The 20,552-nt window shown below is 33.1% G+C and overlaps 1 protein-coding gene across 3 annotated transcripts in view; it reads left to right on the top strand.

Moving 5' to 3' along the window:
* The window catches only part of LOC143247809 (uncharacterized), a 112,072-nt gene that overhangs the window by 50,604 nt on the left and 40,916 nt on the right, over window positions 1–20,552 (top strand). For all 3 annotated transcript variants that reach the window (XM_076496309.1, XM_076496307.1, XM_076496310.1), the window contains exons 3-6: window positions 6,504–6,619; window positions 6,920–7,079; window positions 16,952–16,985; window positions 20,041–20,194. In XM_076496309.1, the coding sequence (XP_076352424.1) occupies window positions 6,504–6,619; window positions 6,920–7,079; window positions 16,952–16,985; window positions 20,041–20,194 (464 nt within the window). The remainder of the gene's footprint in view (window positions 1–6,503; window positions 6,620–6,919; window positions 7,080–16,951; window positions 16,986–20,040; window positions 20,195–20,552) is intronic.

Here is a 20,552-nt window from a genome sequence, read left to right as displayed (position 1 = left end):
TGTCCTTGAGCAAGTGAAGAGCATACCACGCCCTCTCTCCGTGAAAACAGGTTTGTTCGAAAAATCAAGACAAAAGACATAAACTGGTCTTATAAGTAAATATTGCTATTAAGATTCATCGTATGCATAATAGTACACACAGAACACATACAACTTTATTGATAAAACGGAAACCGAATCCTTTGATATAAATGACCTATACTTCTAACTTTAACTGCTGATGTACTGCACATATGACCTTTGACACGGATGACCTTCACATCATTCACTGATGATGTACTACACATATAGTCAGGTTTACTTAAGTTTCGTCTCCAAAATGGTTTGAGCTTATATACCAAGGTTTAGTCGACTATAAAATTATGGTTCTCTCAGTTGCTAGATTCACGGATGAATAGACACAAGGATAGAAAAAAAACTGAAACAGATAACTTGATGGAACGAATATATTGACATAAGAATGACGCTAATGTAGTTGTTGTACAACGGTATGGGTTGGGTCTGTTATGAATATGTGGAGTTAAATGTGAAATATCATAATAGGTCATACAGAATATCATACATTAATAAAGGTCGCAGAGTAGGAATAACAGGTCATTCAGAATATCATACATCAATAAAGGTCGCAAAGTAGGAATGACAGGTCATTCAAAATATCATACATTAATAAAGGTCGCAGAGTAGGAATGACAGGTCATTCAGAATATCATACATTAATAAAGGTCGCAGAGTAGGAATGACAGGTCATTCAAAATATGATACATTAATAAAGGGCACAGGGCAGGAATGACAGGTCATTCAAATATATGATACATTAATAAAGGTCACAGGGCAGGAATGAAATTTATAATAATAATTAAATAGACAATATACGACTTCTGCTCTCACCTCATACCAACCGTTGGTTTTGTCGGTTCAACAGTTGACCATATACCATCAACCACTGTCACATTATTTTAACATTTGACCATATCATCAACCATTGTCACTTTATTCACATCTGATTACATCCTCAACCATTGTCACTTTATTCTATCATCTGATCATATCTTCAAAGAATGTCTCTTTATTCTAACATCTGATCACATCCTCAACCATTGTCACATTATACTAACATTTGTAGTGTCTTCCATCATCTCACATTCAATACCAATACATTCTGTGTATCTAAGAATGATAGTTGAGGTAATACTGGACCAATATATTGCAGCTATTTCTTCACAATTTAATGTAATAGTTACGCCTTCAGCTTCGTATTTAACCCAAATTTAGTATGTATGTGTATTTGAGGAGCGTTTGTAGTTTGTTTGTCTGTAGGCCTTTTAGTTGTCACGTCATCTTTCATAAGGTGTTTATTTATCTTCTGGATAGTTAGTTGTAATGCCACTTTTCAAAGGGTCATTTTTTATGTAGGTGTTGTTTTACTTTTCACAAGGACAGTTTGTGTGTTTCTTATATTACCTTTCACAAGAACAGTGTGTGTTTTGTGTTTCTTATATTACCTTTCACAAGAACAGTTTGTGTGTTTTGTTTCTTATATTACCTTTCACAAGAACACTTTGTGTGTTTCTTATATTACCTTTCACAAGAACAGTTTGTGTGTTTTGTTTCTTATATTACCTTTCACAAGAACACTTTGTGTGTTTTGTTTCTTATATTACCTTTCACAAGAACAGTTTGTGTGTTTTATGTTTCTTATATTGCCTTTCACAAGAACAGTTTGTGTGTTTTGTTTCTTATATTACCTTTCACAAGAACACTTTGTGTGTTTTGTTTCTTATATTACCTTTCACAAGAACAGTTTGTGTGTTTTGTGTTTCTTATATTGCCTTTCACAAGAACAGTTTGTGTGTTTTGTGTTTCTTATATTACCTTTCACAAGAACAGTTTGTGTGTTTTGTTTCTTATATTACCTTTCACAAGAACACTTTGTGTGTTTTGTGTTTCTTATATTACCTTTCACAAGAACAGTTTGTGTTTTGTTTCTTATATTACCTTTCACAAGAACACTGTGTTTTGTGTTTCTTATATTACCTTTCACAAGAAAACTGTGTGTTTTGTGTTTTTTGTGTTACCTTTCACTAAATCACTCTGTGTTTCTTATATTACCTTTCACAAGAACACTTTGTGTGTTTCTTATATTACCTTTCACAAGAACAGTTTGTGTGTTTTGTTTCTTATATTACCTTTCACAAGAACACTTTGTGTGTTTTGTTTGTGTGTTTTATGTTTCTTATATTGCCTTTCACAAGAACAGTTTGTGTGTTTTGTTTCTTATATTACCTTTCACAAGAACAGTTTGTGTGTTTTATGTTTCTTATATTGCCTTTCACAAGAACAGTTTGTGTGTTTTGTTTCTTATATTACCTTTCACAAGAACACTTTGTGTGTTTTGTTTCTTATATTACCTTTCACAAGAACAGTTTGTGTGTTTTGTGTTTCTTGTATTGCCTTTCACAAGAACAGTTTGTGTGTTTTGTTTCTTATATTACCTTTCACAAGAACACTGTGTTTTGTGTTTCTTATATTACCTTTCACAAGAAAACTGTGTGTTTTGTGTTTCTTGTGTTACCTTTCACTAAATCACTCTGTGTTTCTTATATTATATTTCACAAGAACACTTTGTGTGTTTTGTGTTTCTTATATTGCCTTTCACAAGAACAGTTTGTGTGTTTTGTGTTTCTTATATTACCTTTCACAAGAACAGTTTGTGTGTTTTGTTTCTTATATTACCTTTCACAAGAACACTTTGTGTGTTTTGTGTTTCTTATATTACCTTTCACAAGAACAGTTTGTGTTTTGTTTTTATATTACCTTTCACAAGAACACTGTGTTTTGTGTTTCTTATATTACCTTTCACAAGAAAACTGTGTGTTTTGTGTTTTTTGTGTTACCTTTCACTAAATCACTCTGTGTTTCTTATATTACCTTTCACCAGAACACTTTGTGTGTTTCTTATATTACCTTTCACAAGAACAGTTTGTGTGTTTTGTTTCTTATATTACCTTTCACAAGAACACTGTGTTTTGTGTTTCTTATATTACCTTTCACAAGAAAACTGTGTGTTTTGTGTTTCTTGTGTTACCTTTCACTAAATCACTCTGTGTTTCTTATATTATATTTCACAAGAACACTTTGTGTGTTTTGTGTTTCTTATATTGCCTTTCACAAGAACAGTTTGTGTGTTTTGTGTTTCTTATATTACCTTTCACAAGAACAGTTTGTGTGTTTTGTTTCTTATATTACCTTTCACAAGAACACTTTGTGTGTTTTGTGTTTCTTATATTACCTTTCACAAGAACAGTTTGTGTTTTGTTTTTATATTACCTTTCACAAGAACACTGTGTTTTGTGTTTCTTATATTACCTTTCACAAGAAAACTGTGTGTTTTGTGTTTTTTGTGTTACCTTTCACTAAATCACTCTGTGTTTCTTATATTACCTTTCACCAGAACACTTTGTGTGTTTCTTATATTACCTTTCACAAGAACAGTTTGTGTGTTTTGTTTCTTATATTACCTTTCACAAGAACACTTTGTGTGTTTTGTTTCTTATATTACCTTTCACAAGAACAGTTTGTGTGTTTTATGTTTCTTATATTGCCTTTCACAAGAACAGTTTGTGTGTTTTGTTTCTTATATTACCTTTCACAAGAACACTTTGTGTGTTTTGTTTCTTATATTACCTTTCACAAGAACAGTTTGTGTGTTTTGTGTTTCTTATATTGCCTTTCACAAGAACAGTTTGTGTGTTTTGTGTTTCTTATATTACCTTTCACAAGAACAGTTTGTGTGTTTTGTTTCTTATATTACCTTTCACAAGAACACTTTGTGTGTTTTGTGTTTCTTATATTACCTTTCACAAGAACAGTTTGTGTGTTTTGTTTCTTATATTACCTTTCACAAGAACACTGTGTTTTGTGTTTCTTATATTACCTTTCACAAGAAAACTGTGTGTTTTGTGTTTTTTGTGTTACCTTTCACTAAATCACTCTGTGTTTCTTATATTACCTTTCACCAGAACACTTTGTGTGTTTCTTATATTACCTTTCACAAGAACAGTTTGTGTGTTTTGTTTCTTATATTACCTTTCACAAGAACACTTTGTGTGTTTTGTTTCTTATATTACCTTTCACAAGAACAGTTTGTGTGTTTTATGTTTCTTATATTGCCTTTCACAAGAACAGTTTGTGTGTTTTGTTTCTTATATTACCTTTCACAAGAACACTTTGTGTGTTTTGTTTCTTATATTACCTTTCACAAGAACAGTTTGTGTGTTTTGTGTTTCTTATATTGCCTTTCACAAGAACAGTTTGTGTGTTTTGTGTTTCTTATATTACCTTTCACAAGAACAGTTTGTGTGTTTTGTTTCTTATATTACCTTTCACAAGAACACTTTGTGTGTTTTGTGTTTCTTATATTACCTTTCACAAGAACAGTTTGTGTGTTTTGTTTCTTATATTACCTTTCACAAGAACACTGTGTTTTGTGTTTCTTATATTACCTTTCACAAGAAAACTGTGTGTTTTGTGTTTCTTGTGTTACCTTTCACTAAATCACTCTGTGTTTCTTATATTATATTTCACAAGAACAGTTTGTGTGTTTTGTGTTTCTTATATTACCTTTCACGAAGTCAGTTTATGCATTTCTTGTATTACCTTTCACGAAGTCAGTTTGTGTTTCTTATATTTCACAAGGACAGTTTGTGTTTTGTTTCTTATATTAACTTTCACAAGAACACTTTGTGTGTTTTATGTTTCTTGTATTACCTTTCACTAAGTCAGTTTGTGTTTCTTATATTACCTTTCACAAAGTCAGTTTGTGTTTCTTATATTACCTTTCACGAAGTCAGTTTGTGTGTTTTTTATATTACCTTTCAGTTTGTATGTTTCTTATATTACCTTTCAGTTTGTATGTTTCTTATATTACCTTTCAGTTTGTGTGTTTCTTATATTACCTATCACAAGGTCAGTTTGTGAGTTTAAAGCTGACCTGTCAGTAAGGGCTTGTCAGTATTTGTTTTATGTAGGGATCATAAGTACGTAAAACCAACAAACAGGTTGCCAGGATACTTAGTCGACTATAGTTAATAGTAAGAGTTGTAAAATTAGTTCATTGTTATTTATAGAAATAAACATCGTCAAGTTTTATATTTTTATTACACTCATTACCATTCTGACCTAATTTTTATTTAATTTTTCTGTTTTATCTAAAAAATTCCTAAGTTACAAAGTAGACAATAAATTCATTCAATGTTCAGAATTTATCAACCCAGGCGTAAGTACTGAACCCCTGGTGGCCTTGAAATATCCTTCCCGTTTCGCGCCACAGGCTGAACCTTGTCGACAGTGCAGTGATTACCTGGCTACCTTATAAGGCAAACCTATCGTTCGTTTTAAATTGCCAATTTACATTACAGGAGTATTGACTGGACGAACAGTCTCCATGATCAGAATCCGTGCGGGGGCGCTGGTGTCAAGCCTTAGGCTGTTTCACCAGCCTGAGTCCAAACAGGTGGAATAAGTGATGAAGAAAGCGGACTAAATACGTGTAGCTGTGAAGATAACTGACATAGAACTATGTCACATATGTATTATTTATAGAACAGTTACAAGCTAGAAATGGTAACATTACACTTCTGAGGAGCCTGTCAGGCTTAATATAATACATTTATTTTAGAAACTCTATACCATATAGTTTCTGTTATGAATGGGTGTTAAATATTACAGGAAAAAACCAGAGCAAATATTCCAAAAATAAACTTATTTTTATATTTTACACTTTAAAAGAAATCCAAAGCGCCCAACCAGAGTGGTCTTGAACTATGTACAAAACTAACTCTTAATGAAACATTATACGGTCCAGGATTCCTTGAACTAAAGTATACAACAGTATAATGTGACAGTAGAAGAGATGTATTTTATTAGAAAACTTTATCACGAGTATGATCTGTTAAGTGTATGAACGTATCAGTGTTAATATTTCAGACGAAATAAATCACATATTACCTCGGATCCAGGATGAAGAATGTCGCATATCGTGACACAGAAAGAATGAGCAGGACAAACACCATCCTCTGTTGTCATGTTTCATTTCAAACATTGAATTCATTATAGTAACGTAATATGAAACATAACATATACAAGTAGTAACATCTACGCGTTGTATATTAATAGTAGTCGTATCTACACGAAGTAGACTATATATTAATAGTAGTCGTATCTACACGAAGTAGACTATATATTAATAGTAGATGTATTTACACGTAGTAACTGTATATTATCAGTAGTAGTATCTACAGGTAGTAGACTGTATATTATCAGTAGTAGTATCTACAGGTAGTAGACTGTATATTACCAGTAATAGTAACTATGTACTATATCAGTTTCTGATTTAATTAATATTTTTGATGAGTGAAATAAAATTTTATTTCTTTTTGTGTGATAGATGTTTCTTAATTAAAGAATGCTATTATTGTATGTAGAGAATTGTTTGTGTATCTCAGCTTTAGATACCAACAATGTGACTGTTAAGAAACAAGTGTTCGAACTACTGTCTGCCCTCTGTGTTTACAATGTGGAAGGATATCACCGTTGCTTGGAAACTTTACAACATTACAAGGTAGGTAGACGACATATTATTTATATAGACAATGTCACGTGCTGATTTAGTTGTCACTTGGAAACGTTACAATCTTATAAGAGAGACAGATGTGAACTCTGCATCGTATTTCATATGGACATGAACATGTTCGAATAAAACCGTTGCTAGGAAACGTTAAGAAACTATAAGTACACGTGTTTAGATTCTGGTTTAGATTAATTTGTTATTTGGAAATCAGAAACTGAATAACAGTTTTTTGGTTCTAGTCTTTAATCAGGAACTATTAGTTATTCATGTTTTGTTTTGCTGTAAACCTAGGAGCAAAAAAATGAAAGGTACAGATTTAAGATGATTATCGAAGAACTGAAAAAGGCCAAAAATGTGGAATACCAGACGGCGCTGTTGGCATTTGTAAACTGCGTGATCATCTCTGCTCCTTCTACGAAAAAGCGAATCCGAATCCGAAACGAATTTATTGGTAAATGAAGCTTTTTTGCTATCTCTGTTTAACGTAAGACTATATGCAGATACTCTGGAAATTATAAAACCACTTAATGTTAACCCAACAGAATTAGCTTCAAAACTTCAAATATAACTCAGCAAATATAACTCTTAAAAGGGTAATTATAACAAAGATGTTACCTGAGATGGGTTACGTATTAGATAAATTGATTAGATGTAATAGATAAATTAATTATCTAAAAACTAAACTAATGAGGATTCTTATAACTAAAGCAGTTATTTAATGTTCAAGTGTTATAAAATATTTGTATATTTAAAATAGGTATGAATCATTCTCTGTGACTTTTTCTCTAAGAATGTAGAAATTTAAAACAGCAAGAAACATAGCAATAAAACAGCTCAGAGGATTCAGAGTTGGATCTCACTTGTATACCAGTAATCAGTTGATTATTCTTAAATATTGTGTTGGCCAGATATTAGTAAGTATATATACTTAGATTATGAACAATGACTATATATACCAAAATGATGAGGACTGTGTAGTTTACAATGACTATATATACTAGAATGATGAGGACTGTATAGTTTACAATGACTATATATACCAGAATGTTGAGGACTATATAGTTTAGAATGACTGTATATATTAGAATGATGAGAACTATATAGTTTACAATGACCATATATACTAGAATGATGAGGACTGTATAGTTTACAATGACCATATATACCAGAATGATGAGGACTGTATAGTTTACAATGACTATATATACCAGAATGATGAGGACTGTATAGTTTACAATGACTATATATACCAGAATGATGAGGACTGTATAGTTTACAATGACTATATATACTAGAATGATGAGGACTGTGTAGTTTACAATGACTATATATACTAGAATGATGAGTACTGTGTACTTTACAATGACTATATAAACCAGAATGATGAGGACTATATAGTTTACAATGACTATATATACTAGAATAATGAGGACTATATAGTTTACAATGACTATATATACTAGAATGATGAGGACTGTGTAGTTTACAATGACTATATATACTAGAATGATGAGGACTATATAGTTTACAATGACTATATATACTAGAATGATGAGGACTGTGTAGTTTACAATGACTATATATACTAGAATGATGAGGACTGTGTAGTTTACAATGACTATATATACCAGAATGTTGAGGACTATATAGTTTAGAATGACTGTATATATTAGAATGATGAGAACTATATAGTTTACAATGACCATATATACTAGAATGATGAGGACTATATAGTTTACAATGACCATATATACCAGAATGATGAGGACTGTATAGTTTACAATGACTATATATACCAGAATGATGAGGACTGTATAGTTTACAATGACTATATATACCAGAATGATGAGGACTGTATAGTTTACAATGACTATATATACTAGAATGATGAGTACTGTGTACTTTACAATGACTATATAAACCAGAATGATGAGGACTATATAGTTTACAATGACTATATATACTAGAATAATGAGGACTATATAGTTTACAATGACTATATATACTAGAATGATGAGGACTGTGTAGTTTACAATGACTATATATACTAGAATGATGAGGACTGTGTAGTTTACAATGACTATATATACTAGAATGATGAGGACTGTGTAGTTTACAATGACTATATATACTAGAATGATGAGGACTGTGTAGTTTACAATGACTATATATACCAGAATGATGAGGACTATATAGTTTACAATGACTATATATACTAGAATGATGAGGACTGTGTAGTTTACAATGACTATATATACCAGAATGATGAGGACTGTATAGTTTACAATGACTATATATACTAGAATGATGAGGACTGTGTAGTTTACAATGACTATATATACTAGAATGATGAGGACTGTGTAGTTTACAATGACTATATATACCAGAATGATGAGGACTATATAGTTTACAATGACTATATATACTAGAATGATGAGTACTGTGTACTTTACAATGACTATATAAACCAGAATGATGAGGACTATATAGTTTACAATGACTATATATACCAGAATGATGAGGACTATATAGTTTACAATGACTATATATACTAGAATGATGAGGACTGTGTAGTTTACAATGACTATATATACTAGAATGATGAGGACTGTGTAGTTTACAATGACTATATATACTAGAATGATGAGGACTGTGTAGTTTACAATGACTATATATACTAGAATGATGAGGACTGTGTAGTTTACAATGACTATATATACCAGAATGATGAGGACTATATAGTTTACAATGACTATATATACTAGAATGATGAGGACTGTGTAGTTTACAATGACTATATATACTAGAATGATGAGGACTGTGTAGTTTACAATGACTATATATACTAGAATGATAAGGACTGTGTAGTTTACAATGACTATATATACCAGAATGATGAGGACTATATAGTTTACAATGACTATATATACCAGAATGATGAGTACTGTGTACTTTACAATGACTATATATACTAGAATGATGAGGACTGTATAGTTTACAATGACTATATATACTAGAATGATGAGGACTGTGTAGTTTACAATGACTATATATACTAGAATGATGAGGACTGTGTAGTTTACAATGACTATATATACTAGAATGATGAGGACTGTGTAGTTTACAATGACTATATATACCAGAATGATGAGGACTGTGTAGTTTACAATGACTATATATACTAGAATGATGAGGACTGTGTAGTTTACAATGACTATATATACTAGAATGATGAGGACTGTGTAGTTTACAATGACTATATATACTAGAATGATGAGGACTGTGTAGTTTAAATGGCTATATACACTTGGATGAGGACTGTATAGTTACAGCATCTATACTAGGATGACGAGGACTGTGTAGTTACAATGATTATACTAGGATGACGAGGACTGTATAGTTACAGTAACTATACTAGGATGATGAGGACTGTATAGTTACAGTAACTATACTAGGATGAAGAGGACTGTATAGTTACAGTGACTATACTAGGATGACGAGGACTGTATAGTTACAGTGACTATACTAGGATGACGAGGACTGTATAGTTACAGTGACTATACTAGGATGGTGAGGACTGTATAGTTACAGTGACTATACTAGGATGACGAGGACTGTATAGTTACAGTGGCTGTACTAGAATGACGAGGACCGTATAGTTACAGTGACTATACTAGGATGATGAGGACCGTATAGTTACAGTGACTATACTAGGATGACGAGGACCGTATAGTTACAGTGACTATACTAGTATGATGAGGACCGTATAGTTACAGTGACTGTACTAGGATGACGAGGACCGTATAGTTACAGTGGCTGTACTAGGATAACGACGACTGTATAGTTACAGTGACTATACTAGGATGACGAGGACTGTATAGTTACAGTGGCTGTACTAGGATGACGAGGACTGTATAGTTACAGTGACTATACTAGGATGATGAGGACTGTATCGCTAGAGTGACTATACTATGATGATGAGGACTGTATAGTTACAGTGACAATACTAGGATGACGAGGACTGTATCGCTACAGTGACTATACTATGATGATGAGGACTGTATAGTTACAGTGACTATACTAGGATGACGAGGACTGTATAGTTACAGTGACTATACTAGGATGACGAGGACTGTATCGCTACAGTGACTATACTATGATGATGAGGACTGTATAGTTACAGTGACTATACTAGAATGACGAGGACTGTATAGTTACAGTGACTATACTAGGATGATGAGGACTGTATAGTTACAGTGACTATACTAGGATGACGAGGACTGTATAGTTACAGTGACTATACTAGTATGACGAGGACTGTATAGTTACAGTGACTGTACTAGGATGACGAGGACTGTATAGTTACAGTGGCTGTACTAGGATAACGAGGACTGTATAGTTACAGTGACTATACTAGGATGACGAGGACTGTATAGTTACAGTGGCTGTACTAGGATGACGAGGACTGTATAGTTACAGTGACTATACTTGGATGATGAGGATTGTATGGTTACAGTGACTATACTAGAATGATGAGGACTGTGTAGTTTACAATGACTATATATACCAGAATGATGAGGACTGTGTAGTTTACAATGACTATATATACTAGAATGATGAGGACTGTGTAGTTTACAATGACTATATATACTAGAATGATGAGGACTGTGTAGTTTACAATGACTATATATACTAGAATGATGAGGACTGTGTAGTTTAAATGGCTATATACACTTGGATGAGGACTGTATAGTTACAGCATCTATACTAGGATGACGAGGACTGTGTAGTTACAATGATTATACTAGGATGACGAGGACTGTGTAGTTACAATGATTATACTAGGATGACGAGGACTGTGTAGTTACAATGATTATACTAGGATGACGAGGACTGTATAGTTACAGTAACTATACTAGGATGATGAGGACTGTATAGTTACAGTAACTATACTAGGATGAAGAGGACTGTATAGTTACAGTGACTATACTAGGATGACGAGGACTGTATAGTTACAGTGACTATACTAGGATGACGAGGACTGTATAGTTACAGTGACTATACTAGGATGGTGAGGACTGTATAGTTACAGTGACTATACTAGGATGACGAGGACTGTATAGTTACAGTGGCTGTACTAGAATGACGAGGACTGTATAGTTACAGTGACTATACTAGGATGATGAGGACTGTATAGTTACAGTGACTATACTAGGATGACGAGGACTGTATAGTTACAGTGACTATACTAGTATGATGAGGACTGTATAGTTACAGTGACTGTACTAGGATGACGAGGACTGTATAGTTACAGTGGCTGTACTAGGATAACGACGACTGTATAGTTACAGTGACTATACTAGGATGACGAGGACTGTATAGTTACAGTGGCTGTACTAGGATGACGAGGACTGTATAGTTACAGTGACTATACTAGGATGATGAGGACTGTATCGCTACAGTGACTATACTATGATGATGAGGACTGTATAGTTACAGTGACAATACTAGGATGACGAGGACTGTATCGCTACAGTGACTATACTATGATGATGAGGACTGTATAGTTACAGTGACTATACTAGGATGACGAGGACTGTATAGTTACAGTGACTATACTAGGATGACGAGGACTGTATCGCTACAGTGACTATACTATGATGATGAGGACTGTATAGTTACAGTGACTATACTAGAATGACGAGGACTGTATAGTTACAGTGACTATACTAGGATGATGAGGACTGTATAGTTACAGTGACTATACTAGGATGACGAGGACTGTATAGTTACAGTGACTATACTAGTATGATGAGGACTGTATAGTTACAGTGACTGTACTAGGATGACGAGGACTGTATAGTTACAGTGGCTGTACTAGGATAACGAGGACTGTATAGTTACAGTGACTATACTAGGATGACGAGGACTGTATAGTTACAGTGGCTGTACTAGGATGACGAGGACTGTATAGTTACAGTGACTATACTTGGATGATGAGGATTGTATGGTTACAGTGACTATACTAGGATGATGAGGACTGTATAGTTACAGTGACTATACTAGGATGATGAGGACTGTATGGTTACAGTGACTATACTAGGATGACGAGGACTGTATAGTTACAGTGACTATACTAGGATGATGAGGACTGTATAGTTACAGTAGCTGTACATCACTTCTTACTGAGAAAGATTTATGTTGTTTCTCTTTTCGTAGTAACAAGAACTTTGACCCCATTTTTGTTTCTTTTAGTAATACAATTATGAAAACAATTCTAAGTCAAGTGTTAAATAAACGTGTTCGTTCATTATACGTACAGGTATAATCTTATCTGGAAACAAATAATATAGATTTGTTGGAACGTTTTAATGTCGAGTGTCATCAAGAGGACGTAGCTGTGTTTTTAACAAAGTTGTGAAGTTAACGTTGAACATAAGAATAGAACGGTCACTTGGCCTCAACAACAGCTTGCTTTATCCATATTTGTGACACAAATATAATAAATATTTATAACTAATTCGTAACGTTTTGCCTCACACTGGTGTGAATAAGTCAGCATTAAGCTTGACTTCAGGTTAACTATAGCTTACTGACATAATGAGTCAACATTAAGCTTGACTTCAGGTTAACGTTAGCTTACTGACATAATGAGTCAACATTAAGCTTGACTTCAGGTTAACTATAGCTTACTGACATAATGAGTCAACATTAAGCTTGACTTCAGGTTAACGTTAGCTTACTGACATAATGAGTCAACATTAAGTTTGACTTCAGGTTAACGTTAACTTACTGACATAATGAGTCAACATTAAGCTTGACTTCAGGTTAACTATAGCTTACTGACATAATGAGTCAACATTAAGCTTGACTTCAGGTTAACGTTAGCTTACTGACATAATGAGTCAACATTAAGCTTGACTTCAGGTTAACGTTAACTTACTGACATAATGAGTCAACATTAAGCTTGACTTCAGGTTAACTATAGCTTACTGACATAATGAGTCAACATTAAGTTTGACTTCAGGTTAACGTTAGCTTACTGACATAATGATCAACATTAAGCTTGACTTCAGGTTAACGTTAGCTTACTGACATAATGAGTCAACATTAAGCTTGACTTCAGGTTAACGTTAGCTTAATGACATAGTGAGTCAACATTAAGCTTGACTTCAGGTTAACGTTAGCTTACTGACATAATGAGTCAACATTAAGCTTGACTTCAGGTTAACGTTAGCTTAATGACATAATGAGTCAACATTAAGCTTGACTTCAGGTTAACGTTAGCTTAATGACATAATGAGTCAACATTAAGCTTTACTTCAGGTTAACGTTAGCTTACTGACATAATGAGTCAACATTAAGCTTGACTTCAGGTTAACGTTAGCTTACTGACATAATGAGTCAACATTAAGCTTGACTTCAGGTTAACGTTAGCTTACTGACATAATGAGTCAACATTAAGCGACTTCAGGTTAACGTTAGCTTACTGACATAATGAGTCAACATTAAGCTTGACTTCAGGTTAACGTTAGCTTACTGACATAATGAGTCAACATTAAGCTTGACTTCAGGTTAACGTTAGCTTACTGACATAATGAGTCAACATTAAGCTTGACTTCAGGTTAACGTTAGCTTAATGACATAATGAGTCAACATTAAGCTTGACTTCAGGTTAACGTTAGCTTACTGACATAATGAGTCAACATTAAGCTTGACTTCAGGTTAACGTTAACTTACTGACATAATGAGTCAACATTAAGCTTGACTTCAGGTTAACTATAGCTTACTGTCATAATGAGTCAACATTAAGTTTGACTTCAGGTTAACGTTAGCTTACTGACATAATAAGTCAACATTAAGCTTGACTTCAGGTTAACGTTAGCTTAACGACATAATGAGTCAACATTAAGCTTGACTTCAGGTTAACGTTAGCTTAACGACATAATGAGTCAACATTAATCTTGACTTCAGGTTAACGTTAGCTTACTGACATAATGAGTCAACATTAAGCTTGACTTCAGGTTAACGTTAGCTTAATGACATAGTGAGTCAACATTAAGCTTGACTTCAGGTTAACGTTAGCTTACTGACATAATGAGTCAACATTAAGCTTGACTTCAGGTTAACGTTAGCTTACTGACATAATGAGTCAACATTAAGCTTGACTTCAGGTTAACGTTAGCTTACTGACATAATGAGTCAACATTAAGCTTGACTTCAGGTTAACGTTAGCTTACTGACATAATGAGTCAACATTAAGCTTGACTTCAGGTTAACGTTAGCTTACTGACATAATGAGTCAACATTAAGCTTGACTTCAGGTTAACGTTAGCTTAATGACATAATGAGTCAACATTAAGCTTGACTTCAGGTTAACGTTAGCTTACTGACATAATGAGTCAACATTAAGCTTGACTTCATGTTAACGAGTCAACTGTATACTTAACTGAAATAATTCAGTGCATGCTAAAATTAGTTTAATGAACAAAGAGTATTACTTAACATTAGCTTAACTAGATAATAATACAATTATAGGCTTGATTTTATCTTAATGAATTAACTGTATCCTTAACAATGGTTTACCTAACATTAGTTTAGTGAGTCATGGTTTTACTTAAGATTAATTTTCTGGGTGAAGAGTTTACCTAACATTAGTTTAGTGAGTGATAGTAAACCTTACTTAGTATAGATTGTTTAAACAAAGTTATAGTAAACCTTGGTGAAGTTATATTGTTTAAACAAAGTTATAGTAAACCTTGGTGAAGTTATATTGTTTAAACCAAGTTATAGTAAACCTTGGTGAAGTTATATTGTTTAAACAAAGTTATAGTAAACCTTAGTTAGTACAGATTGTATAAACAAAGTTATAGTGAACCTTAGTTAGTACAGATTGTATAAACAAAGTTATAGTAAACCTTAGTTAGTACAGATTGTATAAACAAAGTTATAGTGAACCTTAGTTAGTACAGATTGTATAAACAAAGTTATAGTAAACATTAGTTAGTACAGATTGTATAAACAAAGTTATAGTAAACCTTAGTTAGTACAGATTGTATAAACAAAGTTATAGTAAACCTTAGTTAGTACAGATTGTATAAACAAAGTTGTAGTAAATCTTGGTGAAGTTATATTGTTTAAACAAAGTTATAGTAAACCTTGGTGAAGTTATATTGTTTAAACAAAGTTATAGTAAACCTTAGTTAGTACAGATTGTATAAACAAAGTTATAGTGAACCTTAGTTAGTACAGATTGTATAAACAAAGTTATAGTGAACCTTAGTTAGTACAGATTGTATAGACAAAGTTATAGTAAACCTTAGTTAGTACAGATTGTATAAACAAAGTTATAGTAAACCTTAGTTAGTACAGATTGTATAAACAAAGTTGTAGTAAACCTTGGTGAAGTTATATTGTTTAAACAAAGTTATAGTAAACATCAGTTAGTACAGATTGTATAAACAAAGTTATAGTAAACATTAGTTAGTACAGATTGTATAAACAAAGTTATAGTAAACATTAGTTAGTACAGATTGTATAAACAAAGTTATAGTAAACCTTGGTGAAGTTATATTGTTTAAACAAAGTTATAGTAAACCTTAGTTAGTACAGATTGTATAAACAAAGTTATAGTGAACCTTAGTTAGTACAGATTGTATAAACAAAGTTATAGTGAACCTTAGTTAGTACAGATTGTATAGACAAAGTTATAGTAAACCTTGGTTAGTACAGATTGTATAAACAAAGTTATAGTAAACCTTAGTTAGTACAGATTGTATAAACAAAGTTGTAGTAAACCTTGGTGAAGTTATATTGTTTAAACAAAGTTATAGTAAACATCAGTTAGTACAGATTGTATAAACAAAGTTATAGTAAACATTAGTTAGTACAGATTGTATAAACAAAGTTATAGTAAACATTAGTTAGTACAGATTGTATAAACAAAGTTATAGTAAACCTTGGTGAAGTTATATTGTTTAAACAAAGTTATAGTAAACATTAGTTAGTACAGATTGTATAAACAAAGTTATAGTAAACATTAGTTAGTACAGATTGTATAAACAAAGTTATAGTAAACATTAGTTAGTACAGATTGTATAAACAAAGTTATAGTAAACATTAGTTAGTACAGATTGTATAAACAAAGTTATAGTGAACCTTGTTAGTACAGATTGTATAAACAAAGTTATAGTAAACATTAGTTAGTACAGATTGTATAAACAAAGTTATAGTAAATTTTAGTTAATGTAGATTGTTTAGTAATCGATATTTATTTATTCATAATGTATCAAAGCATCGGTTTGTTTTCTTTGTGTATTTTAGGTTTGAAGCTATTAGAAGCCATCAGCCAACTAAGGTAAACCTGAAAATTAGTTTTCTTTTTACAATTTGATTCACGATAACAAGAGAAAACAAACCACGCTATGTCGAGATAATATTAGTCAGATATATGTCATTGTGAACAGTATGATTACTTTGGGTTAATGAAGTTCTGTTGAGTAGGAAATGTTGTATGTTGTACAAAATTCAAATCACGATAGTTAATAAATATGGAATGTTGTATGCTGTATAAAATTCAATCACGACGGTCAATAAATATAGAATGTTGTATGTTGTACAAAACTTAATTCACGACGGTTATTAAGTATGGAATGTTGTATTTTGTACAAAATTCAAATCACGATAGTTAATAAATATGGAATGTTGTATGCTGTATAAAATTCAATCACGACGGTTATTAAGTATGGAATGGTGTATGTTGTACAAAACTTAATTCATGACGGTTATTAAGTATGGAATGTTGTATGTTGTACAAAATTAAAATCATGACAATTAAGTATGGAATGGTGTACGAGGGCTGCTCAAAAAATACGCGGACTGACGTCATAAAACAAAATGTACTTTATTTAGAAGTTACAGGTCTGGGACCCCTTCAAAGTACTCTCCTCCCCAACGCACACACTTGTCGCAACGGTGTTTCCACTTGTTGAAACAGTCCTGGTACGCTTCTTTTGTAATGTCCTCCAGCTCCTTCGTCGCATTTGCCTTAATCTCGGGAATCGTCTCAAATCTTCTTCCTTTCAAGGGTCTTTTGAGTTTGGGGAACAAGAAAATATCTCAAGGGGCAAGGTCAGGTGAGTAGGGGGGTGGGGAAGAAGAGTGATCGAGTGTTTGGCCAAAAACTCGAGTTCTGAGGCAGAAATTTCGCAGCAACGCGGTGCATCTTCAATTTTTCGGTCAAAATCTCGTAACAAGATCCAACTGATATCCCACACTCTTCAGCAAGCTCCCTGACAGTCAGACGTCGATTTGCCCGCACCAGGGTGTTGATTTTGTCGACGTGTGGGTCGTCAGTTGACGTGGAAGGACGTCCAGGACGCTCATCATCTTCAATGGACTGTCGACCATCCTTAAAACGTTCATGTTACTTGAAACATGCCGTACGTTGCTTCATAGCAACATCACCGTAAGCCGTGTTAAGCATAGCAAAAGTTGCAGTTGCAGATTTTCCAAGTTTAACACAAAATTTCACAGCAAGTCGTTGCTCCTTTAGGTCATTCATTCTAAAATCCGCCAAACGAAAAAATCGCACTTCACTTAAAACCGCGTAGCTAATACACAAATGAAGATATCTGCAATCGGGAAATGGCGTCGTAATCAGCTGATCTGTGCAAACCTAGCGACACCAAGCGGATTTCCCTGGAACCAACTGGAGCCGCGCAATTAAAACAGTCCGCGTATTTTTTGAACAGCCCTCGTATGTTGTACAAAATAAAAATTACGACGGTTATTAAGTATGGAATGTTGTATGATGTACAAAACGTAATTCACAACGGTTATCAAGTATAGAATGTTGTACGTTGTAGAAAATTAAAATCTCGACGTTTATCAAGTATGAATGTTATACTATTATACAGTAACAGAAGCATTACATTCCTGATAATGGTGGAATATTAATACAGTAACGGAAGCATTGTTTTAACATTCCTGGTAATGGGATAACAATGATACAGTAACAGACGCATTGTTTTAACATTCCTGATAGTGGTGGAACATTGACACAGTAACAGAAGCATTGTTTTAACATTCTTAACAGTGGTGGAACATTCATACAGTAACAGAAGTATTGTTTTAACATTCCTGGTAATGGGGAACAATGATACAGTAACAGAAGCATTGTTTTAACATTCCTGATAGTGGTGGAACATTGATACAATAACAGAAGCATTGTTTTAACATTCCTGATAGTGGTGGAACATTGATACAATAACAGAAGTATTGTTTTAACATTCCTGATAGTGGTGGAACATTGATACAATAACAGAAGTATTGTTTTAACATTCCTGATAGTGGTGGAACATTGACACAGTAACAGAAGCATTGTTTTAACATTCCTGATAGTGGTGGAACATTGATACAATAACAGAAGTATTGTTTTAACATTCCTGATAGTGGTGGAACATTGATACAATAACAGAAGTATTGTTTTAACATTCCTGATAGTGGTGGAACATTGATACAATAACAGAAGTATTGTTTTAACATTCCTGATAGTGGGGTAACATTGATACAGTAACAGAAGTATTGTTTTAACATTCTTGGTAATGGAGGAACATTGATACAATAACAGAAGTATTGTTTTAACATTCCTGATAGTGGTGGAACATTGACACAGTAACATTCCTGAAGTGGTGGAACATTGTTTTTGTTTTAACATTCCTGATAGTGGTGGAACATTCCTGATACAATAACAGAAGTATTGTTTTAACATTCCTGATAGTGGTGGAACATTGATAACAAAGTATTGTTTTAACATTCCTGAAGTGGTGGATTGATAACATTCCTGATAGTGGTGGAACATTGATACAATAACAGTATTGTTTTAACATTCCTGATAGTGGTGGAACATTGATACAATAACAGAAGTATTGTTTTAACATTCCTGATAGTGGTGGAACATTGATACAATAACAGAAGTATTGTTTTAACATTCCTGATAGTGGTGGAACATTGACACAGTAACAGAAGCATTGTTTTAACATTCCTGATAGTGGTGGAACATTGATACAATAACAGAAGTATTGTTTTAACATTCCTGATAGTGGTGGAACATTGATACAATAACAGAAGTATTTGTTTTGTCGTTTTAGTTACCTATTTTCACCTTCTAAGAATCTGTTCTGATATTTCATTTGTGTGGTAACCTTTTGCTTTTTTCTTTTATTAGTAGCGTAACTAGGTGTTTACTCTTTAAGTTATAACTGTATTCTGTGGAGACGGTATTTTTTGTTGTGACCTAGAAAAACGTTGTCCAATGATTTAGGTTAATCAGTCGAGCTATCGCCTGTTATTATGTATGACTGCAACATTAACTATGCCTCTAGTAATCTAAGTGTTAATAAATACCACAGGAGAGAATGTTCAGAGAGCGGATCAGAGTCAGACTTGACAGTCCAGCTGGATGTGTTTGAGGAACAGAGGTACACAGACGAAGGCCAGCTTACTGGACCAGATGGAGTCGACCTCAACTCACACTTGGACGTTTTTTATGCTATCTTGAGACAGGTGAATAAAACTAACAGGAATAGAAAAAACTTGCGAATTCTTATAAAACAAACTGGCAACGAAACGTAACATAAAACACAGTTACCTTTAACAAAGTGGCAACGAAACGTAACATAAAAAAGGTTGCCTTTAACAAACTGGCAACCAAACGTAACATAAAAAAAGGTTGCCTTTAACAAACTGGCAACGAAACGTAACATAAAACACAGTTACCTTTAACAAACTGGCAACAAAACGTAACATAAAACACAGTTACCTTCAACAAACTGGAAACGAAACGTAACATAAAACACAGTTACCTTTAACAAACTGGCAACGAAACGTAACATAAAACACAGTTACCTTTAACAAACTTGCA

Source organism: Tachypleus tridentatus, chromosome 3, assembly GCF_004210375.1.
Source record: "Tachypleus tridentatus isolate NWPU-2018 chromosome 3, ASM421037v1, whole genome shotgun sequence".
Lineage (NCBI taxonomy): Eukaryota > Metazoa > Arthropoda > Merostomata > Xiphosura > Limulidae > Tachypleus > Tachypleus tridentatus.
This window is presented reverse-complemented; position numbering and strand designations above follow the sequence as displayed.